Genomic DNA, 15,993 nt, shown 5'->3' on the forward strand with positions numbered 1-15,993 from the left:
TTTGTTTTAGCCATTTTCTCCAGGATTATTTATTTTTAGAGGCCCTTGCCTAATGTTTTTACTCCTCCTGCATTGAACTGTCCAGTTAAATGCCTGGTGTGCTGACACTTGCATCACGTTAATTAATTGGATTCTCATTTCAAAGCATTTGTGATGAAGAAACAGATGTCTGGAAATAATGCTAATTTGGCTCCTACCCAACATGACATAAAACGGATACTGAAAATGGTTTACTGTTGCACAAAACTAAAAGTTGTGTACCTTCAACAGACAACAGCTTTCATTCGTCACAAATTATCTGTTCAGAATAACGAAAAACTGCTCACCATTATCCACAGCCATTAAATGCCCAAGGGTGCTACTCATTTACATACATGATTTCTGGATATAAGAAACTACGAATAATGCACAGTGGCACAGCGGTAGAGTTTCTGCCTTACAGCATCAGAGACCCCGGCTCCATCTTGACCATGGGTGGTGTTTGTATGCAGATTATGCGTTCTCCCTGTGACTGCGTGGGTTTTCTCTGGGTGCTCGGTTTCCTCCCACATTCCAAAGACATGCAAGATTGTAGGTTAATTGTCCCCAGTGTGTAGGATGGGACTAGTATAAGGGCAATCGTTGGTCGGCGAGGACTCAGTGGGCTGAAGGGCCTGATTCCACATTGTATCGAGCACCAGAGGATATAGGTTTAAGGTGAGGGGGGAAATATTTTACTTTTTTACACAAAGAGTGGTGGGTGTATGGAACGAGCTTCCGGAAGAGGAAGTTGAGGCAGGTAGTATCGCAGCGTTTAAAAAACATTCAGACAGGTACATGGATAGGTCAGGTTTAGAGGGATATCGGCCAAACGCAGGCAGGTGGGACTAGTGTAGATGGGACATGTTGGTCGGTGTGGGCAAGTTGGGCCAAAGGGCCTGTTTCCATACTGTCTGACTCTATCACTGAACTTAAACTAAACTAGAAACACTGAAATTAATGTAATGATATCGATGATTCTTAAACCTTAAATGTTATTAACTGTTTATTACAAAGAGTGAGGTATGAACTTTGAGCCTATGTTAAAAAAGAACATTATGTGAATGACTGGGGTACTAATTCTGACACAACTGCAGCTGTTGCTTAGTTTCAAGAATATTGCTGGAACTAATTCACAATAAATTCAACTTATTATTGCACTTTTGTTTCTACCGGAAATGATTTTGGTTTCTTACAAAAGTGTCTATTTAAATTGTGACTATGGGAATTAAGATAATTAAATCATAGTTTAAAATCATCTTTTGGTTAATTGCTTTCCAAAGTCTTATCCAGGGAAAAGAAACTAGACTGAGAAACAGACCCCCAGCCATTTTTTCCACAACCAAATTTAATTTCACCCAAGGGATCGTAGGTCTTGTGGTTATCAAGCTCTTCAAATTTTAATCAACGTGTTATTGATTTGAGTGAAAGAAATTGAGAAATGGGATAGCATTAGAAGAATAATAACAACTATTAGATTGTGTTTAAAAATACTGTTAACATCCTTTTGTATTAGAATATAATAACCCTATCTTGACACCATACCAGTGCTACATCGCACCATAGACTCTTGATGCAATTATTTCCAAGTTGTCAGTATCTCAGTCTTACAGCGTGGAAACAGGCCCTTCGGCCCAACTTACCCACACCGACAAACCTGTCCCATCTACACAAGTCCCACCTGCCTGCATTTGGCCTCAAAACCTGTCCTATCCATGTATCTGTCCATATGTTTCTTAAACATTGTAAAAAAAGTAACTGCTTAAACGTTGCGATAGTATCTGCAAATCTTAGAGATCTGCAAAGAATTACAAGAAAAATACTCTGGCGATATTACAGAATTGCCCAAGCTGGTTCTATGGAAGCAATGAAAATTTCAAATTAATGAAGCAAATATTCAGCTCTCAAGGCAATTGTGTCACATCCGAATACTGTCCCAAGTTGGCAATACAAACTATTTAACATTCATTTTTTTAACGATTGTACATTTAAGATCTTTGGTGCAGAAAAACAATTGTGCGGCATGCAATATTTGATTATTTCTCTCACTGCTTACTCTGAAATTGTCGAAACCAACTCTGAAAGAAAACTAAAAAAATACAGATGTTGTAAATCACAATGAAAGGATTTTCAATAGGTATTGCCCAATTTGCTGAGTGCTTCCAACATTTTGTTTTTATTTACTAGAAATATTCAAATACGACTGGTGCCAATATTCCATTCAGCAAATGGTCTGACTACAACTGTCAGCATGGCCTAATACACCGGAATGAAATTTCCAACACTGCTAGGCATTGCCCAGATTTCATGACGACCATGGTTAATGCTTCACTAATGGCTGCACTGACAAAAGCCAAATGCCACCATTCCATTTTATGGCATGCAAGCAAAGTGCTCCGAGCTCTGTCATTTGTTACGCTCTGGCTAATGCCAAACAATGTTCAAAGCATATGGGCAGGCATAGCTGGGTTGCAAAATGCATACTCATGGAATCCAAGCATCTTACAATATAATGACCAAAGCAAGAATATTTAGAAACATAGAAAAAACCCCATAGAAAAATAGGTGCATGAGTAGCCCATTCGGCCCCTCGAGCTAGGACCAACATTCAATGTGATCATGGCTTATCATCTAAAATCAGAACCCCGTTCCTGCTTTTTCTCCATATCCCTTGATTCCTTTAGCCCTAAGAGCTAAATCTGACTCTGTCTTGAAAACATCCAGTGAATTGGCTTCCACTGCCTTCTGTGGCAGAGAATTCCACAGATTCACAACTCTCTGGGTGAAAAAGTTTTTCCTCATCTCAGTCCTAAATGGTCTACCCCTTATTGTTCAACTGTGACCCCTGGTTCTGGACTCCCCCAATATCGGGAACATTTTCCTGCATCTAGCCTGTCCAATCCTTTAAGAATGTTATATGTTTCTGTAAGATCCCCTCCCATCCTTCTAAATTCCAGTGAATACAAGCCCAGTCGACCCATTCTTTCATCATATGTCAGTCCCGCCATCCCGGGAATTAACCTGATGAACTTACGCTGCACTCCCTCAATAGTAATAATGCCCTTCCTCAAATTAGGAGACCAAAATTGCACACAATTCTCCAGGTGCAGTCTCACCAGGGCCCTGTACAACTGCAGTAGGATGCTCCTAAACTCAAATCCTCTTGCAATGAAGGCCAACATGCCATTAGCTTTCTTCACTTCCCCCTTTTCTAATCTGACACCATTCAGATAATAATCTGCCTTGCAGTTCTTGCCACCAAAGTGGATAACCTCACATTCATCCACATTATACTGCATCTGCCATGCATCTGCCCACTCACCTAACATATCCAAGTCACCCTGCAGCCTCCTGGCATCCTCCTCGCAGCTCACACTGCCACCCAGCTTTGTGTCATCTGCAAACTTGGAGATGTTACATTTAATTCCTTCGTCTAAATCGTGAATATATATTGTAAATAACTGCAGTCCCTGCACCGAGCCTTACAGCATCCCACTAGTCACTGCCTGCCATTCCGAAAAGGACCCGTTAATTCCTACTCTTTGCTTCCTGTCTGCCAACGTTCTCTATCTATGTCAATACCCTACCCTCAGTACCATGCGCTCTAATTTTGCACACTAATCGCTTGTGTGGGACCTTGAAAAAGGCTTTTTGAAAGTCCAGATACACCACATCCACTGGCTCTCCCTTATCCATTCTACTTGTTAGGAACAACCGTTCTAATTTAGAAGGATGAGAGGAGATCTTATCGAAATGTATAAGATTATTAAGAGGTTGGACTCGTTAGAGGCAGGAAACATGTTCCCAATGTTGGGGGAGTCCAGAACAAGGGGCCACAGTTTAAGAATAAGGGGTAGGCCATTTAGAACTGAGATGAGGAAAAACTTTTTCAGTCAGAGAGTTGTGAATCTGTGGAATTCTCTGCCTCAGAAGGCAGTGGAGGCCAATTCTCTGAATGCATTCAAGAGAGAGCTGGATAGAGTTCTTAAGGATAGCGGAGTCAGGGGGTATGGGGAGAAGGCAGGAACGGGGTACTGATTGAGAATGATCAGCCATGATCACATTGAATGGCGGTGCTGGCTCGAAGGGCCGAATAGCCTCCTCCTGCACCTATTGTCTATTGTCTATTGTTACTTCCTCAAAAAATTCCAGAAGGTTGGTCTGAATTTCTTATTTGAATGGAGAGCAACTACTGAATGCAGCTGTGCAGAGGAATCAGGGTAAGCTCGCACATGAAATGCAGGAAATAGTACAAGCGATTACAAAGACAAGTGGAATGTCGACCTCGTCGCGAGGATGGTGGAGCAGAAAAATAGAGAAATCTTGCTGCAATTGGGCAAATATTCCACTTAATTGCTGGCACAGACCAGATGTTATTATTAAAGAGAGTTATACTTATATTGGGGGCAGTGCAGGAAAGGTTCATTTGCTTGATTTCTGAGATGCAAGGGTTGCCCATGTGGAAAGAATAGACACATTCTTTGTGTACTGTCTAGATTTTAGAACAATGAGAAATACTCCACATATATGTTTATATATTATACAGATATAGAATATATAATAGGATATTATATATATTGTGACTAAGAAACAGTAGCAGTTCGATGTCATGGTTAACACCCCACCCCATACAACGATTTCAGTGAGACAGTGTGAAGGTTTGTCATGCCACCAGAAATTGATTTCTCATTTCTCTGATATAGATACTACTTGTGGTAGAAAAACCTTTCTGCATCGCTTCAACTGTGCTTTGGGTCAAAGACCCTGCCAGATTTTACTGTCTGTTTGTCTGGACTGTCAACCATTGACTGCATTTACCCTAAGCAGTAAAGCAACTCCATCAGTCTTGCCTCTGGCTTGCTGATGTAGTTGGCACAGCGGCTCCATGGTAGTGAAGGAGTTTTCATAGCATTGGAATCATCCATGCCGACCATCATGGCCCATCAAAGTAACTCCCATGTGTCCGCATTGGCCCATATCCCTCTAAATCTTTCCGATGTACCTGTCCCAGTGTCTTTTATGTTGTTATAGAACCTGCCTCAACTACCACCTTGGCAGTTCCAAATACCCAACACCATTTGAGTTGCCCATCAGGTTCCTTTTAAATTTTGCCCGTCTCACTTTAAACCCATACACTGTCCTGTCCTTCCATGTCCTGATAACTTTCTCAGATCCAGAAATTATACAAATTCTGGGAAACAAATTTGGTGACGGACAGTTCAAGAAATCCTGTGCAGTTATTGCAGTTTTTGGGGAGGATTAATTTGAAGTGGTGCTCTGGATTTACTTTTACAATCCCACTGAAAATGGGTACTTCATTCAAGTCCTTGCAATCAAATTTTAATAGTTCATACTTCTTCTCCCTGTTCTTTTATTTTTTTCAATTCTTAGGATTTGGGTGTCACTGTCATATCTCATTACTCTTTTATTAGAAGAGCCATCAATGTGATCCCTTTGGAGAGATCCCTTCAGTCTCAGTGACTGAAACTCCCTAATGAGTGGACTGCACGGTTTAAGCACAATACTCAGGTGCATACTTTCGTTGGCTGTTCAGCTTAGTGCTCAGTTTAATTTGCTCTCAGATGCTCTATCTGACTCTGCACATCTAACGTTATGGCTCCGAAATGCAATCACCTGGGGATGTTTTATTTCAGAGCCACTCCTTTAAAAATGCACCTTGAAATGAAATAATAACCATTTCTGAACCATAAGGTGCTGGAGAAACTCAGCAGGTCAGGCAGCATCTGGGGTGGGAATAGACAGACAAGGTTTCAGGTCAGGAACTTTATTCAGACCCTCCTTTATCCAAATAAGGGTTACGACCCCAAACATCGACTGTCCTCAATGCTGCCTGACCTGCTGAGTTCATCCAGCACTTTGTGTTTTGCTCAAGATGGGAGCATCTAAAGGGGCTCACGTTGTCGACCTCCCCGTGGTGACCCCTGTCAACTGACCTCAGTCAGGCGAACGACAACAAACAGAGACAGCAGAAGCAGAAGCAGCTTCATAACTTCTGCTGCCTCAAATGCATTCAAGAGAGAGCTAGATAGAGCTCTTAAGGATAGCAGAGTCAGGGGGTATGGGGAGAAGGCAGGAACGGGGTACTGATTGAGAATGATCAGCCATGATCACATTGAATGGTGGTGCTGGCTCGAAGGGCCGAATGGCCTCCTCCTGCACCTATTGTCTATTGTCTAAGAAGAAGAAGGAGCATCTAAAATCTCTGTGTCTCCAGTTCTGAGCAATGTCACTTTTATTCAATTTTTGTGTCAGACCTTTATCAAATTGTTTTTTGCAACAAACACTGCTGCTGATGCTTCCGGAAAATTACAGGATAAATTAGAAGCAGAAGTGGCCAATGTTGTACACTCCCAGAACGTACAAGTAAACACTTGTTTGCAAACGTATCAAGATGTTCCTTACATACGATTATTCATTGTGCTGGGTCTTAATTTCTGATCTTTCCTCTGCCCTTCAATACAGTACTCAGGTTCATTTCCACCTCATGATCACGAACCCTTTGATTTCATCCCAGCCATGACAGGAAATGGTGATTTAACACATCTTTGTGAATGCTAGTAGTCTTTTATAGTTCTGTCAAAGCATGCAGAAAATTGAGAGCCATAGATACGGTAGATATGCTGAACGGACGGAAATATCAAATACTAAACAGCATAGCTTTAAGACAAGAGGGATAAACTTTAAAAGAGATGTGCGAGGGCAATTTTTTTTTTAAACACATAGGGTGGGGAATGCCTGGAACGCACTGCCAAAGGTGGTGGTGGAGGCAGATACGATAGTGGCGTTCAGAGACTTTTGGATCAGCACATACATATGTGCGGAATGGAGAGATATGAATTATGTGCAGGCAGATAAGAAATGGTCTTGACATCCTGTTAGACACAGACATTGTGGGCTGAAGGGCTTGTTCCATGTTCCATGCTGTAATGTTCCATGTTACTATTAATAAATATAGTTTTCTTACCAAGCAAAGCAACTGAACCCAATTTCAGGCTGAACATCGTACCTCTCTCTCATCCATGTGTAGCCACTGTTTAGGGTCTTCCTCTGCTGCCAGAAAGGCTATCAAATCCAAAGCTGTGAGACGAGTCTGACGTCGGGATGATACGAAGATCAACACGGGCTTGGATGGTGAATGGCTCCGAATAGCTGTTAAGAAAAATAACTATTTGTAAAAGCTCGACATCTAATGACTTGTTGGTGCCTAAGGAACAGCTGTGTTGAACGGTCCAGAATAGATTTATTGTTCATTAGTGTTTAGTACTTTGCTATTGTCAGGCTGTAATTAATCTGAGGTGACAAGACTGCCCTCTTCCTCGCAATCAATACAATGACATTTATGTCATACAGCTAATAAGCTTAGCCATATAACTGTAATTAGTCTGACCTAAAATAATGCGGAGGTGTTAGTACGATAACCCAACAGTTAAACATTTGAGAATGTATTTTTTCAGCTATTACTCCATCAATAGGAAGTGCATTCTCAAAGGAATTAATAAACACTTGTCAGTGAAATTAGATGAGCATGTTTATATTTCACTTTTAAGACTTCACATCGCCTATAGTTCAATGTTGTGCTTCTTTACAAAGTTGATAAGCATGCAGTCCAGACAGAATTGGTTTATTTCAAATGCAGCAGCAATTGAAAATTGCAAATGTTTGTTTACAATTGGGAAACAATTGTTGTTTATTCTTGGTGCTGAACGTGGTGAACCCCAAAGACAAAGTTTGAAGGCAAGTATCACAAATAAATCATGGTTCTTTATTTGAAAATCTTATTTAAGGAATATCTGTTATTGTGAGTTGAACTTAAATCTTTTATTTGTAAAAGTAGCTGTAGCATAAAAGCTCATCACATTTCAAACATCAGAGAATCAAAGAATGGTTAGAGCACAATAGGACATTCAGCCCATTGTGTCTGTATCAGGCCTCCATCAGAGCAATTGAGTTTAGTTTAGAAATTCAGCGTGGAAGCAGGCCCTTCGGCCCACTGAGTCCGCCCTGACCAGCGATCACCCGTACATTAGTTTTATCCCACACACTAAAGACAATATTTTTATGGATGCCAATTAACCTACAAACCTACACATCTTTGGAATGTGTGAGGAAACTGGAGCAACCGGAGAAAACCCATGCAGTCACCGGGAGAACGTGCAAACTGTACAGACAGCACCCGCAGTCAGGATCAAACCCGGGTCTCTGGCGCTGTAAGGCAGCAACTCTACCGCTGCGCCACCGTGCCGCCCTCTTTTACCATGTTGTCCTCTTCTCTGTGGCCTTGCAAATATGCCATAACATATATTTATTTTATTGCCTCTTGAAGGCCACACTGAAACCTGTCTCCAGTACCTTGGCACATTACGCATTCTTGATTCCAATTTGAATCACAAGTAGATTGCACGTTTCGTTCAACATTAGGTGAAGGGTGACTCTCTCTATCAAGCAACTGTGCTACTTTCTTTCTGTTAATCAGAGTGCACATCAGATAGAAAACCTCAAGACATCTAAACAGTAATGACACAGTGCACGTTTTCAATGCCATATGACTCAAATTAATTGCCTCAGTAATTTAATTACACTAATTACACAGTAGTTCAAGTGATATATATTCAGATATTTAAGGTACTTTGAAAACTTCCAATAGAATTATGTGTGTTCACAAATTTCTTTACTCTTTTTGCATTCAAAACCATTGGTCTAGTTAAATTCTAAATGTTACCTTGGAATGTTGGCTTGTTCATAGTAGCCATGCGAGGACAGTAATGCTGGCCTGGGAAGCCATGCATATGCACTTCAAGAGGAACGGGGCGCACTGACGGTCTGAAGTTAAACAACCCATTCTAAATAAAGTATGAAAAGATACATATTATTTAATTATACCCTAAAGCGCTATCATTTTGGTTAATTATTCTGCCAACATTACAGTAAATGACATCTTGCTATTTAATCTAAAATAAAAAGGATAATGAACCACAATATCAGAAAAAAAGACACAAAGTGCTGGAGTAACTCAGCGAGTCAGGCAGCACCCCTGGATAACATGTGTGTATTGGTGACATTTCGGGTCGGGACCTTCCCTCCAGAAAGAAGGTGTGCAAATGAATATTAAATGAGAAATATACAAGTATGCTGTGGTGAGTATTTATAGACAATGGAGGGTTTTTAGGTTGCGGCTTCTGTAAATTTGGACCAACGGGCCTGTTTCCATGTTGCATCTTTAAACAGGTGAAAATCGGAAATTCAGGGAAATCAAATTTAGAGGTGCTTAAAAATCGAGTAAAAGTTATGCTAAAAGGGTAAAAGTTGAAATTTTGTGCATTGGCTATTTTCAGTTCCCACTCGTGCACCAATCCGGGCGGGGCACAGTGATGGGATTTTCATGTAAAAATATTATCATAAAAGCTGTGCCAGTTGCAAATTAATTGTAGTCTCTGAGGCTGTGTGCTGCAAGGGCAACATGTCCTGAGTAACTGATGTTCATGTTTTCTTAAGAAGAAAATAAAAAGTTGCAGGAGCTTCAAAAATGACAGAAAGCAATGTGGAGTGAGCTGTGGAGCTTTGTTTAATAATACAAGTGGTTATTCAAAATGGGCATTGTTACTGCTCATTGAAATTCACCATCAGTAGTCCTGACAAAAGACACATCCTTTCATCACTGTCAGCTGCAGCTTACAGATTGCTGATTGGATTCTGCAACGTACCATTAAATGATATGTACCTCCAAAGTGCACAGGCACACATGATCCATTTGGCATCAGCCGGTCGCGTGCGATTACTCGTGGTGAGCTAATTTTCTCCGCTTACCTGTTGGATGCCCAACCAGTCAGCCAGATCTTTGGCATTTGCGAGAGCAGTGGATAGGCCCACTATTCTGACAGGACTTTCAGTGTGAGACGAGATAAAATTAGTTCTGGACACAATTACTTCGAGCACAGGACCTCTTTCATCCCCTGCAAACAAACACATGTTGAATTGTCAAATTATTTAAAAGATATTAATCTTGGTTTTTAAGAAATACAGATCATTTTAGAACAGAGACGGGGAGCTTTATACTTTCCATGGGTATTGACAAACGTTGCAATGTGCGCATTGTATATTATTTGTAAAACAAAATACCGCAGAAATTATTTTATGCACATAATTTGGACCATTCTCATTCCGTTGGGGGGGGGGGGGGGGGGGTGAGACAAATTGGAAATACAAGGATGGAGTTATGGAATTAAAGGGAAAGAGAGTATAGGAAAAGTTAAGAAAGACACCAGAATTAACGGGACAGAAAGCTGACGAAGGGATAGGAGAGTATGGCCAAGTGAAATAGGAACGATGTGAAAGGTGAGGTGAATAATGGATTCAAAGTATTATATATAAATGCGCGAAGTATAAGAAGTAAAGTGGATGAGCTTGAGGCTCAGTTAGAGATTGGTCGATATGACATTGTGGGGATTACAGAGGCATGGCTGCAGGAGGATCAGGGCTGGGAACTGAATATTCAGGGTTATATGTCCTATAGAAAAAACAGGCAGGTGGGCAGAGGAGGTGGGGTAGCTCTGCTGGTGAGGGATGAAATTCAGTCCCTTGCGAGTGGTGACATAGGGACTGACGATGTAGAGTCACTGTGGATAGAATTGAGGAATTGTAAAGGTAAGAAGACACTAATGGGAGTGTCATTGTGGATTGAACTGAGAAATTGTAAGGGTAAAAAGACACTAATGGGAGTTATCTACAGGCCCCCAAACAGTAGCCTGGATATAGGGTGAAAAGATGAAGTACGAAGGTAAGCTTGCCAAGAATATAAAGAAGGATAGTAAAAGTTTCTTTAGGTATGTTAAAAGAAAAAAATTAGTAAAGCCGAATGTGGGTCCCTTGAAGGCAGAAACAGGTGAAATTATTATGGGGAACAAGGAAATGGCAGTTGAACAGGCACTTTGGTTCTGTCTTCACTAAGGAAGACACAAAACAATCTCCCAGATGTACTAGAGGACAGAGGATCTAGGGAGACATAGGAACTGAAAGAAATTTGCATTAGGCGAGAAATAATATTGGGTAGACTGATGGGATTGAAGGTTGATAAATCCCCAGGGCCTGATGGTCTGTAGTCTTTTACTCAGAGTAGGGGATTCGAGAGGACAGAAGTTTAAGGTGAGGGGAGAAAGTTTTAATAGGAACCTAAGGGGCCATTTTGTTTTTTTACACAAAGGATGGTAGGTATATGGAACAAGCTATTGGAGGAGGTAGTTGAGGCAGGTACTATCTCAACATTTCAAAACATTTAGATAGGTGCATGGTAGGATAGGTTGAGAGGGATATGATCCAAGTGCAGGCAAGTGGGACCAGTGTAGATGGGGTCTGTTGGTCGGCATGCAAGAGTTGGGTCAAAATGCCTGTTTCCACGCTGTATCAACCCTCTAATTTTTCATCCCATCAATCATCCAGTTATAATACCCCCACCTGGATGGCAGTATATTTAAGGAGCATAAACCTAAGACATTTTACAAATTAATGCAGACACCAGTTTGAACAGCAGAATGCAATGGGCAAATTCTTTGTTCTTTCTCCTCCCCCAAAATTTCAAGTTATCTCAAGGAGGGGAATGAGAAAGATTTTGCAGGATTCCTTCTAAACCTACATAGAGGACTTGCAACAGCACTGCTGCCAGAGGCTTGGCAAAGAACCATGTGGCTGCTTCCTCAACCAAGATGCAGAACCAGTACATTACAAAAGAAACAGTCAGAGCTATTGTTTAAAAAGGATCACACGTGAAGAAACAATTTGAGATCCTTTAATCAGAGATTGGTGAATCCGTGGAAGTCATTGCCACAGACGGCTGTGGAGGCCGTCGATGTATATTTATAAGGCAGAGATTGGCAAATTCTTGATTAGTAAGGGTGTCGGGGGTAGAAGAATTGGGTTGAGAGGGAAAGATAGACCAGCCATGATTGAATGGCAGAGCAGACGATGGGCCAAATGGCCTAATTCTGCTCTCAGAACTTATGAGGTAGTCCAGGGTGATCATGGAAGAACAATATAGCAAAACAATATTAAGTCTAGGCAAAAAATAGTAGCATGAAAAATGGAGAAAAGGGAAAATAATACACAAAACTATACTTCTCCAGTGTCTAATTTCATTCAATGTTGAATCATTACCTAGTAAATGGATTTCATCTATGATGAGGATTGCCACTTTCTGCACGTAACTCCTATTCTGCCAACTTCTGCTGATGCCATCCCATTTCTCAGGGGTTGTGACAATCAAGTCCGCCTCATTGATCGCCTTCATATCTGGAGTCACATCCCCAGTCAATTCCACCACACTGAAGAAGGAAATATATTATATTATAGGTTATAGAGAATAGATTTCATTTTTGAACCGTCGGAGATCATTAAATGTGTAGGAAGGAACTGCAGATGCTGGTTTAAACCGAAGATAGACACAAAATGCTGGAGTAAATCAGCGGGACACGCAGCATCTCTAGAGAGAAGGAATGGTGACGTTTCGTGTCGAGACCCTTCTTCAGACTAGAGTCAGGGGAAAGGGAAATGAGAGGTATAGACAGTGATGTAGAGAGATATAAAACAAATGAATGAAAGATATGCAAAAAAGTAACGATGATAAAGGAAACAGGCTATTGTTAGCTATTTGCTTGGTGAGAACGAGAAGCTGGTGCGACTTGGGTGTGGGAGGGATGGAGAGAAAGGGACTACAGAGGTTAGTTAAAGTTAGAGAAATCAAAATTCATACCCCTGGGTTGTAAGCTGCCCAAGCAAAACATGAGATGCTGTTCCTCCAATTTGCCTTTAGCCTCACTCTGACAATGGAGAAGGCGTCGGACAGAAAGGCTAGTGTGGGAATTGAAAGGGGAATTAAAGTGTTTGGCAACTGGGAGATCACGTAGGTCCGGGCGGACTGACCGAAGGTGTTCAACGAAATGATCACCCAGTCTACGTTTGTCAACGCCCAGCCCAGACCAAACGCAGACTGGTCAATCATTTGCTGAACACCTTCACCCAGTCCGCCTGGAAGTACCTGATCTCCAGTCAAGGGAAAAGTCATAGATAGACACAAAATGCTGGCGTAACTCAGCAGGTCAGGCAGCATCTCTGGAGGAAATGGATAGACGACCGGAAGAATTTTCTGTTTCTATAAGATTATGGGCCCAATCTATTTAATAACTCTTGAATGGACACCATTCACATCCCAATAAACAATCTGAACCTCTGTAGTTCTCTATCACAAGTATATTCTTTCTTAGATTCCAGACCGATTCACAATATTCTCAAGCATGGTTTCAACATTTACAGAACTATTTTGACGATTACTACAATACATAGAAAAATTGATTTATCTGTACCACACACTTTTATAGATAGTTAAGAATTAAAAAAATAAAAATAAAACTGTTAATATATATGAGAACTGAAAGGTTAGCCGAGGACAGAATCTGTCAGCATCAACAAAATTAACTGAAATGAATAGGATGAAAATCAGAGGCATTGATAATAGATGCATGAACACATTAAAATTACAGTACATGTGATGCTTACTTTTTACCCAGCTTTTCTGTAATTCTGGTTTTCCAATCCTCAACTCGTTCACGTACGAGTGCTTTCAGAGGAGCAATATAAACAGCCTAGAAATTGTAAAAAGTTTTAAAGTCATAAAATCAAACTTCACAATATAAGTGACACAAACATAATGAATACTAGCAAGTGTATCAACATGGCAATAATATGAAATTACTCTTTGGTTATTGATGATAACTGGGCAATATAGTGTGCATCAGTTGTACATCCTTCCTGAGGTTTAGCCTGAATCTGATTCAGTCAACGAGCTGCAGCTTGGATTGTGTAAAGTGCTGCCAAAATCTGGCGACTATTGCATTGGGACTCGGTGGGCTGTTTCTATGCCTGGGGTACTCAATCAGGGATTGTCTCCATGTATGGCAATAATCTCACTGATCTATATGCAAAAAATGTATTTAACTATACCTTGGCACACGTGACAATAAAAGAACGATTGAAACAATCCCTCCTCGCCTGTATGCCCATATTCTTAGTTAGCTTTAGTTTCCCCTCTCCTCCCACCTCGTTAACCTGGCCACCTCTCTACTCTTTGAGTCGAGATGGAGGGTCTCGGCCTGAAACATAGACTATCCATTTCTCTCCAAAAATGGTGCCTGATCTGCTGAGTTCCTCCAGCTGCTCTAATTTTTGGCTTCAGATTTCAACATCTTGAATCTCTTATGGTTTCATAACTTGGGTGGCACAGTGGCGCAGCAGTAGAGTTGTTGGCTTACAGCGCCAGAGACCTGGGTTCGAACCTGACTACGGGTGCTTGTCTGTACGGAGTTTGTACGTTCTCCCCGTGACCAGCATGGAACTTCTCCGAGATCTTCGGTTTCCTTCCACACTCCAAAGACGTACAGGTTTGTCGGCTAATTGGCTTGGTGTAAATGTAAAATCCTCCCTAGTGTGTGTAGGATGGTTTTAGTGTGCGGGGATCGCTGGTCGTTGCGGACTCGGTGGGCCGAAGGGCCTGTTTCTGTGCTGTATCTCCAAACTAAACTAGACTTTTACCTCAGTAGTCCAAGATACATTAATGGAGATTAAAAACTATACAGATTTAAATATTTCAACCAAAATGTTTATAAAAATAATGGAAATAAAATAAACACAAAAAAACCTTTGATGTTGGGTATTTGTTGAAAATCCGAAATATTGCCAGCTCAGCTGCAACCGTCTTCCCTGAACCCGTTGGAGCTCCAAGTAGAACATTGCAGTCAGTGTGATAAACAGTATGAAAGATCTGAGTCTGGATTGGATTGAAGTGGGTAAACTTGTACAGGGCTTCGTACTCCCAATTTCCCAGAGCATTGATGGGCAAAGGCTGCAGATCAAGCAATTCTGCAAAACAGAAGTGACTCCATGCAAGAAACATGCCAACAGAGATACAAACGAGTGCACAGAACACAAACTAGAAAGCTTCTGTGCAAAAGACGAGATTTAATCACGATCATTATATAGCTTGATAGTGGAGACTCACTAATGGTAATGACATTGAACATCATAGGAAGATGGCGGAACTTTCTATTTGGAGAAGGTCTTTTCCCAGCACTTTTGTTGCGTGAATGCAACATGTCACTTCTCAGCCCAGACCCGAATGTGTCTAGATCTTGCTGCGTCCAAGCATGGACTGCTTCATTTGCCGACACAATGCAAATGGAATTCATCAGTGAAATCATCAAATTCCCAATTTTGGCCTGCTGCAAAGAAGCTCACTGACTTAGTCATAAAGTCATAGAATGATAGTGTGGAAACAGGCCCTTCAGCCCTACTTGGCCACACCGGTCAACAATGTCCCAGCTACACTAGTCCCACCTGCCTGCGCTCGATCCATATCCCTCCAAACCTGTCCTATCCATGTACCTGTTCAACTGTTTCTTAAACGTTGAGATAGTCCCAGCCTCAACTACCTTCTCTGGTAGCTTGTTCCATACACCCACCACCCTTTGTGTGAAAAAGTTACTCCTCGGATTCCTATTAAATCTTTTCCCCATCACTTTGAACCAATGTCCTTTGGTCCTCGATTCCCCTACTCTGGGCAAGAGACTCTGTGCATCTACCCGATCTATTCCTCTCATGATCTTGGATAGTAAGGGCCCGAGACACCTCACCACTTGCCCGTACAAATTTGCTATCAGTCATTTTATAATGGCAGGTTGGACGTCATGACAAACTGCCCCTTTGTTTCTCTCCAAACAGCTTCATGGAATATAATCTCTGAGATAGTTGGGGTTTCATTTAAAAAATTGTAACCCCAATAATGCATCTCCCTTAAAACTCCATTGCAATGTCAGAACAGTTAATGTGCTCAAGTCCTGGAGTGGGACTTGAACCATAACCTTCTGACTCAGAGGCAACATTGCTGCTTAATGAGTTATACATAGATAATGGATA

General features: G+C 41.3%; 1 protein-coding gene across 3 annotated transcripts in view; it reads right to left on the bottom strand.

Moving 5' to 3' along the window:
• ascc3 (activating signal cointegrator 1 complex subunit 3) overlaps positions 1 to 15,993 on the bottom strand; it is a 328,254-nt gene that overhangs the window by 95,463 nt on the left and 216,798 nt on the right. For all 3 annotated transcript variants that reach the window (XR_013547292.1, XM_078399847.1, XM_078399848.1), the window contains exons 25-30: positions 14,720 to 14,940; positions 13,582 to 13,667; positions 12,184 to 12,350; positions 9,844 to 9,989; positions 8,759 to 8,879; positions 7,046 to 7,188 (exon numbers count right to left, since the gene is read on the bottom strand). Coding sequence is in view for 2 of the 3 variants with exons in the window: in XM_078399847.1 (XP_078255973.1) it covers positions 7,046 to 7,188; positions 8,759 to 8,879; positions 9,844 to 9,989; positions 12,184 to 12,350; positions 13,582 to 13,667; positions 14,720 to 14,940 (884 nt within the window). In the remaining variant the exon portion in view is untranslated. The remainder of the gene's footprint in view (positions 1 to 7,045; positions 7,189 to 8,758; positions 8,880 to 9,843; positions 9,990 to 12,183; positions 12,351 to 13,581; positions 13,668 to 14,719; positions 14,941 to 15,993) is intronic.

This window comes from Rhinoraja longicauda, chromosome 5 (assembly GCF_053455715.1).
Source record: "Rhinoraja longicauda isolate Sanriku21f chromosome 5, sRhiLon1.1, whole genome shotgun sequence".
Classification (NCBI taxonomy): domain Eukaryota; kingdom Metazoa; phylum Chordata; class Chondrichthyes; order Rajiformes; family Arhynchobatidae; genus Rhinoraja; species Rhinoraja longicauda.